At 34.9% G+C, this 11,266-nt stretch overlaps 1 protein-coding gene across 1 annotated transcript in view; it reads right to left on the bottom strand.

The window, feature by feature from the left end:
* Positions 1-3,366: 3,366 nt before the first annotated feature.
* LOC106464717 overlaps positions 3,367-11,266 on the bottom strand; it is a 10,411-nt gene continuing 2,511 nt past the window's right edge. Inside the window, exons 2-3 of the mRNA XM_013924869.2 lie at positions 6,330-8,235; positions 3,367-5,749 (exon numbers count right to left, since the gene is read on the bottom strand). Of these exons, the coding sequence (XP_013780323.1) occupies positions 5,606-5,749; positions 6,330-7,853 (1,668 nt within the window). The 5' untranslated portion in view covers positions 7,854-8,235 and the 3' untranslated portion in view covers positions 3,367-5,605. The remainder of the gene's footprint in view (positions 5,750-6,329; positions 8,236-11,266) is intronic.

The following is an 11,266-nucleotide window of genomic DNA, read 5'->3' as shown; positions in this document are numbered from 1 at the left end:
TCATAACTTGGAAATTTTATTTACTATAAAAATATGTTTACAATAGTTGAAATTCCTACATACAAAATGCCTTTTTTTTTTTACAGTAAGTTAGCTTACATTTAAACATTTAAATATTGAGGTTAGAGGCGCTTAAGAAGATTTTAAGAAACCATTTTACATTTTTAAGTCGTTGGGTTTTCTGTGGAAATATAAATTAATTTTGTCTTCCAATCATCATTTAAAGTTTAGGAATGCAGATGTACAAACTCTCAAGAAAGAAATTTTAATCGTGACGTCTTTAGTTTTCAGTAGTGGCCTGGCCTGGCCAGGTGCAACTTTCGACCTATGAAGGAACTGAAGCGTAATAAAGTAGTCGGTTGCATTGTGGGTAGTTAGAAGGTGAAGAGAGGGAACATACGTAATTAGGTATATCAATTAATTTGTATAATTTATGGGTAAACTGGGTAACCTTATTAATTATTTATAAAATACCGTTATTTGATGCAATTACATTCAATGTAATCCCAGAACATTATACATTTCTTTGTTGTTGTTGTTTGTAATTAAGCACAAAGCTACATAATGGGCTATCTGTGCTCTGCCAGCCACGGGTATCGAAACCCGGATTCTAGCGTTGTAAGTCCGTAGACATACCGCTGTGCACATTTCTTTGGACACAGACTCATACACGTCCTGCATATATACATACAAAAGGACCAGACCAACGTAAGCATGCCCTGGTGGCGCCCGGGCAACTTTAAAGGCTTGCCTACACCACTGCTTACCAGGTTTTTAAAGATCAATGCTATGCTTTCTTTTATATCCGACCACAATGAAGATTTTGCAGGTACATAATAACTGAAAGATAAAGTTCAATGTTCCTGTACTGAAAACGAAAAATTCGTATGGTAAAGAAGGAGGAAGGGAGTAAGATGCTTTTTTAGAAACAACAACGATGGTTTGTTTTTAGCAGACCTGTTTAAAATATTCCAAATTGATGATTTATTCTTTATGGATAATACTTTGAATGATTCGAAATATGTGGTCACATTGTGTATTTAATAAGATTAACACAATAAAGGACGAAATAAGGAAAAGCTAACATTTCAATTGTACACAACAGAGAATCCACACTGATGTAATATACTTTCAACCTCGTGGTTATATGTGATGGCATTTTAAACCTTGTAATTAAGTGTGATCATATATCCTTTCAGCTTCGTGTTTATGAGTGTAACGATATAGCTTTTTAATCATGTGCTCATGTGTGATGATATATCTTTTCAACCACGTGGTTAAGGCGTAACAAACAAGATCTGAGTGCAGACTAACCAATTTAAAAAAAACAATAACTTACACTACAGTATAATAATAGGAAAACCGCAAGAGCATATGTTTTTCTAAGGTCGTGAAGAGAAAAGTTAAAATAAAATGAATATCAAATTTCACTATTATTTCAGAAATATAGAATCTTCAAGTTGAAAGAATTGGAGAGTTTTTAAGCTGCATTGCTATGTTTTACAGCATAATGCAATTTATTAGACCAATAGAAACACCTTTCCTTCTCAGTGAAACTATGAAAATAACACACATACACTAAAATGAAAATAACACACATACACTAAAACTGCATATCTGACAACCTAAGTAACTGCAATATAAACAGTCACAAACCAATGTACACTTCCTCAATTGTGCTGGTTTAGCATGGACTATTAACGTAAACGACTACTATAAATATTTAATAATAACAGATGTAATGCAGTCAAAAGAAGAAACAAGCTGTGCACAAACGGCTTGACTTGCTGGTGTTTTCATTGTGCTCTGTGCGGAAACAGGATGTAACGAAAGTGACATCTTATGTGTTTGTAATTACCTGTGGATTACAGGGAAAGAGAAGCTCCCATATTTTATGTGACCATAATTAGGGTTTCCATATAACAGTTTTGTTAATTGCAGTATGAACCTTGAGACTATAATATTTTTTTTACGGTACTAGTATAAAATATCCTCGCCCTGTTGCGAAGTTCAAAGGCCTCATTGTACCAATCACGATTCTCCATTATCCCCAATTGTTTCTGTTGCTACACCAAGGAGGTCTGTACTCTAAAAATTCTATTTGGTTTGTGTGTGTGTGTGTTGTGTGTTTGTAATTAAGCACAAAGCTACACAATGGGCTATCTGTGCTCTGCCCACCACGGGTATCGAAACCCGGATTCTAGAGTTGTAAGTCCGCAGATATACCGCTGTGCCACTGGGTGGCATTCTATTAGGACACCTGCCCGTGGTACCTTAGCACGTGTGCCAAAGTTTGTAACCGCTACTCTGTGAGTGAGGGTTAGACACAGTTTCAAACATGGCCTCCCCAGAACCCCGAAGGGGTGCAAGAATACTAAATCAGACTCGTGTTCAGCGACCGTGAAAAAATACTCCTAGCTCCCCCCCCCCCCTTTATGCCTTGGTGACTTTACGGGCGCGTTTTGTCTCCCTTTTGCAGTGGATAACGTCACATAGATAAGGGCACCCCCAATACCGCATGCCAAGTTTGATCATGTTAGCTATGGGAAGAGTTTGCGGACATATAAACGAATACATTTACCCACAACGTGAATTAATTAATATAGGATAATACATTGAATATATTTCACTTAAGGCACAATGAATTTGCTGTTGCTTAAGTGTATCAAGTGTACTGCATTACTTTGTTGTACAAAACCTGACATTAATGAAATACCCATTGTCTTCATAACACATTAATTTTATCATAATTGTTTCTTATATTTAATTTAATGTTTCTATTTATTGTTTTTTTTCTTACTTTTGTTCGTCATAAGTTGAGTTTCTGGAGAGGCAACAAGTCTCGAATTACATATTCACATGTAAAACATGAAATCCAAGCTCTACCACTCCGAGGAAAGCCCGTTTTGCTAGGTAGCCGACGTCACGTTTCTATCGGTTTCATCACGTGAGGGACCGTTAATATTCAAAATAGGAGTGTATCTATCAATTCAAAAAACAAGTATACTCAAATCGTATTTTCACACTCCTCTAAAAATGACCGAATATATTGTAAGACAACATTTTGAAAAGGATTTATTCAACACAGGACTGGAAAAATTAGTTTATGACAAACTTGCAATCTGCTTTAGGCTTAGAAAAATAAATTATTGATACAAAATAAGTAGAATTCTCGATGTATATAATAATATCGGTCTCAAAAGGAAATGATAAAAAAACACGAAAATAAGTCTACACTAAAATCTTATGTGTTCAAAGGAAAAACTGTTTTCCAGCAAGTTAAGTGTTTTAAACATTTACCAAAATATTCAAATTTTAATGCCACTTATATAATTGATTATATATATTTACACTTATAATTTATAAACAATAACGAAAACAGTATTTTATAAAATCTGAGATAGTTTTGTACAACATATTTTAATAAAATTATAATGGATTAAAAACATTATACTCCAGAATGAAAAAACATAAGCAACTTGAAGTAATTATTCCTTAGTATGAATGGATTACGATACTTACATATCTTGTTCTCAACACTAGGTTGTCATATTTACTACTCTATATTGTGATATTATTGAAAACTCCAATTTATTTATTAGATAGCAACCATGCTCGCTAGAAAAATTGTTCTATTGTGTAGGAGTGCCTTGAAAGACCTTGGTTCTCAACTTTTAATCATTATTTTGTAGGACTAATATAAGATCAAATAACGTCTAATTTTCATTACTCGATATAAGTTTTCATAATTAATAACAAAATTTTCATAGAAGGCTAAGTGCGTCGCACTACGTGGTTAGCGCGTTCATTTAATTAACTAACAATATTTATATTTTATCCTTGAACTACTTCATTATTATTATTATTATCATCACAGAGTAACTATACCAAAGACCTTTAAAGAAATAATAATTTTGATGGAGAAAAAAAAAAAGAGTCAAATTAGCATTGGTAGCTCTTTTTGTAGTTACACCTTCACCGTGATGCCATTACGTGGAGTTACTTTCCAGGTATATTTACTACGAATCAAAACACATAACAAATAGGAATTAGAGGGTTATCTTTGTTCATCAGTGTGATTGGGAAAAGAAAAAACAAAACAACAAACACAAAAACGAAAGCCCATTCTTTTGGCACTCAGTACAAGCAAAAATAACTTCACCATACGTTTATCTATAGCACTTAAATAGAAAAATTACCTTATTTAAAATATAGCTTAATTGAAAGGGGTAGTAAAAATAATTCAAATTTTGCAGTTTTGCAGCAAAAATTAACATTTTAAAGCTATAGCGTTCCTAAAACCTTAGTTCCGTTTACACTTAACTCATGAAATACTTGGATTTATTTGTAAAGTACAGAGCAACACAATGGGCTATCTGTGTTATGCCCACCACGAGTACCGAAACCATTTTTTGTTAGCGATGTGAGCCCGCAGACTTACAGCTGAACCATTGGAGGACACCGTACTTGGAGACAAACGTTATTATATTTTGTATAAAAACACTTTCATATACACACATAAAATAAATTCTTCCATAGACGTAGCTCTTGAGATTTCAATTGAATGAAATTGAAAATAGGAACTATATCTGCGAACCAAACTCTTTTCTTTGCATGCAACACCACAAGTATTGAAACTACAAAATAATTCCTAGTTCATGACACTTATTTCTAAAGTTCTGTGATGCACGGTGATAAATGTCCAATAACATTGATGTACCGCGTGGTAAGAGTAGTTATGTTATATTTAGGCCTACTGTATAATTTGAACGATGGTGATCTCACTTCAGAACAAAAGGACGTAACTACTTGGACACGAGCCGGTTGAAATACTTAATGTTGTAGATTACTAATTCATTTGTTCCACAACATACAAAGATTGTAAGCATGGGAAGTTTCTCCGAAAAACAAATACAAATAAAATAACTGAAAAGAAAATACTACCGTAAACTCGCTCTTAGAGAATGCTAAAAAGATGTATTCCATTTGTTAATTCATTAATAAATAACCTCATTCGTGAGTGGTATGTTATCACATAACACATCTTTGGACATCTAAGAAAAAATGTCATGTGAATCACGTCCACTCCTTTTGAAAATAATTCTTTATTTTATATTTCCTTGACCTTTCAAGCTGACGAATGGTGGACGCTCGAAAGGTCAAACAATCTTTGAGATCCATTTCTGTAAGCATGTGGAACCTTTTAAGTTATTAATTTTTACTTACCTGTACCTGTGACACTAACATAATTTTAATGTTATTGACGGAAATATCAGCGTTTCTCGTTCATCTCACGTAGTAACAAACAACAAAATTTAAGTGATGCAAGGTATTATTATATTTTATTTTTTAAATCAAAGATATCTATATGGAAGCGAGGCCATTAAACTCCAGAGTACTCTTAGATAGAAACACTGGTTTGAAGCGTATCCAGTCTCATGAGAACATTTAGTCAGTGTTACTCAGTATACAAGTAACTGTTCACCGATAGGAAATAACACAACTTTGCGCAAAAACAACAAAAAGGAACCTTTAATGGTGGATTCACTAAGAGCACATGCTGCACAAAAAGACTAAATACACAAGTGGGTAGAGCTTTTCTGGATCACATTGTTACACAACATGGTCCACAAGAAGTTGGGAAGTGTCCTTGGCGAATGTCTGGACAGATGGCCTGTTGTCTTGGTAACGTTCCAAACTTTGTATATCCGTTTGGTGACTGAGTGGTATTGTCCAATGTCTCGTTGACCTAAAAGGGTATTAAAAGGTGTGTTACATTTCAATCTAAAGAGGAAAGAACAACACATGGTTTGCATCATATAGAAATTACAAATATTGTTCGTTTTTCTAAGGGTTTTAGCTACAAATTCGAATATATAACTTAACGAGAAAAACAAATAAATAAACCAGTGTTTAAATACACCTTATTAAGAGTATCAAGAAACAACAATGCTCAAAGTGGCTTAGTGCTAATTATACTCAACCCCAAAATAAACGTCAAATGTATTTTTTATGTATTTGAGGATTGTATAAGAATATTTTTGGCTTTAACTTACATATTTTTTAAAATTTTACACTAAATAAAAACGTACTAGTAAAAGAAAGAAAATTTAATAAACGTTGTGCTATTTTTATTTGTATTTTCTAAAAACGTGAATCAATTTTTTTAATAGATCAGTAATTACTCTTTTTATAGATAGAAAACAATAACAGGAAATAGGAATTTCGTGGGGTGATTGTTTTCCATTTCAAAATTTGACAGATCCCAAATACCGCATATATTTTTTACATAAGTAGGTGAATGTTTCTAACCTCTTTAAGCTACATACCTGATTTGTTATTGTTGGCTGGCATCGTCCAACCTTTTCAAGATTTTCTCTTTTGAAGACATCTGACTGTAGATAACTATAAGCTGCGTTTAGTTTAAAAACAGGATCATCATAATCTTCATACTGGGATTCATCAATAAATGCTGGATTCATCTCTCCTTCAATTGCGCTGTAGATATATTCCCTAGGAGACTCACAGAAATAATCTTCTATGAACGCCATAGTACCAGCCTCATTTTCTTGTTTACCATCTGCTACTGGAAGTGGTTTGAATTCTTCATCGTAAGGAAGGGCCTCCTTAGTCCTGAGTAACTCTACTGCCAAGGATAGCCTATTGACATAAATATGCTTCTGGCCGGAAGATTGGCTCTCGTAGCGATGAGGAATTAGTTCCACGTCCTCAGAGCCAGCCTCACTCAATGTGTCCACTTCATGAACGATTATCTCTGACCGTAACCTAGTAAAATCATCAATCTCTTCTGGAACTAGACCTCTTCGTGTGTATCGTTCGTCAAGCCTTTCGTGAAAGTATGGTTCTTCTGGTGAAGAAACTGGAAATTCTGTTAGTTCATATAATAAAGATTCTGAAGAAATTAATGGTTGTCTCACAGGTAATACCACTTCTTGCTTTTGGGCTTCCAGATTCTGTTCTTCTGTTTTTGACAATCCTCTAAGGCTTTCTTCAAAAGATGTTCTGTAATATTGACAGTTTTGCTTATTTCGGGGCTGCTGTATATTTTCCAACTGTAGCTCATTTTTTCTGTCTAACACGTTAAAATGGTTTGAATAGATATTATTAAAAGTGTCCAATTTTTTCACAGAGCCGTCTGTGACGTTACTAATAGGAATTTGGTACCTTTCTTTATCTTCTATAACATCTGGCCCAATTGATTGTTTTACTCTCGTATCTATTTTACCCAAAATGCAATTAAAACGTTGTGAACTGTTAGTGTTGTTAACTGAACCTGAATTTGTTTTAGTTATATTTTGATAATTTATATCCCCTGTAACTGAAGGCTGTTTGATTTCCATAAATAGCTCCCTTTTCTCTCTGTCTTGAAATGATTTAGCGGCGGGCGAATGACACTCTGGTAAATCACAAGAAATCGTCTTTATATCAGCGACATGATTTTTGTACGAACTGTAATCGGATGTATCACCAACTGCGTCGAATCGACTATTATTGTCTTTCGAAGATTTGCCACTACCATTTACTATCGGAAAATCAACCAAAAAATTGAGATCTCTGTTGGGGGATTGCCTAAAATTTCTAAACATGGTGTTCTCTGTAGAGTTCAAAGCGTCTCCTACGTGACCATTCTGTGTCAGTTTTATGTCCCTTGCATGGCCATTGAGGGTCAGTTTTTTGTCTGTTACATGACCATTGTATGTTAGTTGTTTACCGTGAACTGAAAGCGGTGTCAAAGAAGCTTGTTTGTCATCATAATATTGAGGGTAAGATGTTGGTTTTGATCCAAAGTTGTCACTTACTGTTTTTGAGGATTCTGTAATGGTGTGGTCCATTGTTTTCTTGCACTGCTTTATAGAAGTAGGAAACTGACATAAATGAATAATTGATTAAGAAAGAAAGAAAGCGGGTATAAGTAATATAAGCTCGTCTTCCAAAGTACTAATACATTTTAAGATGCTGTCAGATCAAAGTTCAATCGGTACATCTGTTTGGGTCATTTGTTTTCCCATGCTGATATTCACATATTGTGGACTTTTTTTTCTTTTACTTTGAAAAGTTCGACTTTAGCGCACATTCATATCTCATAGGTTTTTTCAGTTTCAAAAAACTAGCTTTGTAAATAAAAACTCGTTGAGATTTTGACTTTGAAATAATTATCCTTCAAACAGTTTCTTCCATTTGCTTGAACACTCCAAATTCCAAATTTCTTTAACCCTAAATAGAAAAGAAAAAATAATTATAATGTGCATATCTATCTTACACTATAACACACTCGACAGGAGATTAGATCATAGCTGAGTAAAAGCAACGATTCGAAGCAATAAAAATAAATTGAGGCCTTTTACTTGAGTTTGTTTGTTTGTATTGTAACGAAGCACAAAGCTACACAATGGACTATCTATGCTCTGCCCACGACGGGCATCGAAACATGGTTTTTGGCGTTGTAAGTCCGCAGGCATACCGCTGTGCCACTGGGAGGCATTTTCTTGAGTTAGATACATTAACGCCGAATAAAAAAAAAATCAGCGCAAATACCATATGAAGAATCCATATACACAAAAGCTACGGTTACACATGACCGACGTTTCACTTCTGCCTGGTTTTGTTCAATGCATTGTTTCGTGCAGCAGCTAACTATTCTTTACCTATTGTATTTATTTATTTATCTTTAACCATTACACGACCTCAAATGATGGCTGACACTGCATAAATTCATATATAGTGTGGACAATAAATATAGGTTTCCGATTGTTCAGCGGTAGGCTCGTGGGCTTATAACGCTAAAATTCGGTGTTAGATCTATGCGATGAACATAATACAGGTAGCCCATGGTGCAGCTTAGCAAACAAATAACACATACACCAGGTGCAAAGACATTAAGTATAACCAAAGCAACACTTAAGAGAAAGCACATTTTATTAAAAATCTAAACAACTTCAAAATAAAAACTTTATATCTTTCAGCTTCCTACACTTTTTTTAATCCGAAGGATGAAGATTCAGCTTGTATTTTAAAGTCTTTTTAACTTTAATGATTATCCTGAGTAGGGTAAGAAGATGTCAAAAGAATCGATCAGATACTGCCGGATCAAAATAAGTCTGCAAACAACAGGAGTAATGCCTGATTATCCTAAGACCGGTGAAGAAGTCGTCGATAAGGACTTGGTAGAGATCACAGAAGTATAAAACGGGACTATATACAACATAAGCTCAACTTGTTTATTCCATGTTTGATAAACACAAAAAGGAGAAATTATCTGAATAGCCCAAGATCAGAAATATCAATTTCATCTATATAGTAGAAACAGATGATCAGGCTATTTAGTGTTAGTTTCCTCAAAACATTCGAAAAAAGGGCGTTCATTCCTTCTAGAAAATATAAATTGAATGATGATAACTTGAGAAGTATGACTACAAGTTTATGAAAAAACTGTTATTTAGTTGTTTTCTTAAAACTCGATAAGTTCACTAATCGTCAGCTTATTCGTTAGGTTTCTTTGTAATTAATTCTAGTAGCGTTGTTTATGGTCGCTTGTAAAACGTTGTTATTTCGTATACGTATGGACATTTTGTAACAGGTATTTTGACTTACATTTTCAGGACTGTATGTGTTCTTCTGCTGTATTAACTGTTAGTGTTTATTTAAGGTAAAATTATGGTTCGTTGCTTGTTCATAGATATAATATTGAAATTTAGTATTTAGCATGTAAGTGATTACGTAATACCCGAATGGAAAACAACAACAACAACAACAACAGGAAATGTTAAAAAGTACGTCAAATGTGACAAATTAATAGAAACCCGCCTACAAATTAGCGGAATGAACCCGTGCTCCAGATTCTTATTAAGTTAGCGCCGTGCGTAAAGGATAACTTACGTCATCAGTAGAGGCATCGCTAGGTGCTTAAAAAAGTCTGAGCGCGGGCCCATAAGTGCGAGAATTTTCTGGGCGTTTCAATGTGACATCGATCATGTTTATTTATTTATTTTTTTGCTACTATGATTTTTCGAGACACGAACTGGGGATTCGTGGCTCTGTCAAATAGAATCGAGGCACGGGCCCCATATGCCAGCGTCTAGCGATGCCTCTGGTCATTAGATTCACGTATTAGTAATGTTTCTCCTACTTCGTTTACGACCATATACAGACCGCCTATAAACACACCTAATATGCAAAAGAAAACGGAAAAGATACGTTGAGCGAATTATATTATGGTCAATGACATCCTATGCGTGTGTAATAGAAATGATTAATTCCCTCTGTTACGTTTTGGTATTAACATTGCCAAGTTTATTTTAAATACTCTGTCTTCTTTTTTTTTTAAATAAAAAACTTGTACATCGGCAAACATTATTTTGCATAGATGCCAAAACAGTACTCAGTAAACAAGTTAGTTGCTCCTTCTAATTTAAATCTAAGTAGGAAGACTTGCACATATTTATTTACTCCCAAATCTAGGACGCGTGCAAACTAATATATGTGTGTTATATTAAATGAGTTAACTGTATCAGGCTGTTGTTTATACAGTTCCCTCCCACCCGGTAGCCAAGGTACTTTGTGGGCTTATAATGATAAAATTCAAGGTTTTAGCTCTGCGATCGGCACAGGACAGATAACCCTTTGTGTGCCCTCCAGTAGCACAGCGGTATGTCTATGGACTTACAACGCTAGAAACCGGGGTTCGATACCCGTGGTGAGCAGAGCACAGATAGCCCATTGTGTGTATCAACAAACAGATTTGGTTTGGTTTCTTCTGAATTTCGCGCAAATTTCACGAGGGCTATCTGCGCTAGCTGTCCCTAATTTAGCAGTGAAAGACTAGAGGGAAAGGCAGCTAGTCATCGCCACCCACCGCCAACTCTTGGGCTACTCTTTTACCAACGAATAGTGGGATTGACCGTCACATTTCTCAACAGCACAGTTTGCTTGAGCTTGTGATTGGACAAGAAGGTGTACAAGTATAAAAAAATGGAGTAAATGTGCGTACCAGTTATACAACTCAAAGATCTCGAAAGGAGCTGTTCCTAATTGTGTGTGTTTGTAACAGATATACAACTCAGAGAGCTCGAAAGGAGCCGTTCGAAATGTGTGTAACAGTTATACAATTCACAGAGCTCGAAAGGAGCCGTTCCTAAATGTGTGTAACAGTTATACAATTCAGAGAGCTCGAAAGGAGCTGTTCCTAATTGTGTGTGTTTAACAGTTATTAAAATCAAAGACCTCGATGGGAGCTGTTCCTAAAGTT

Source organism: Limulus polyphemus, unplaced genomic scaffold (assembly GCF_000517525.1).
Source record: "Limulus polyphemus unplaced genomic scaffold, Limulus_polyphemus-2.1.2 Scaffold1725, whole genome shotgun sequence".
NCBI classification, from domain to species: domain Eukaryota; kingdom Metazoa; phylum Arthropoda; class Merostomata; order Xiphosura; family Limulidae; genus Limulus; species Limulus polyphemus.
This window is presented reverse-complemented; position numbering and strand designations above follow the sequence as displayed.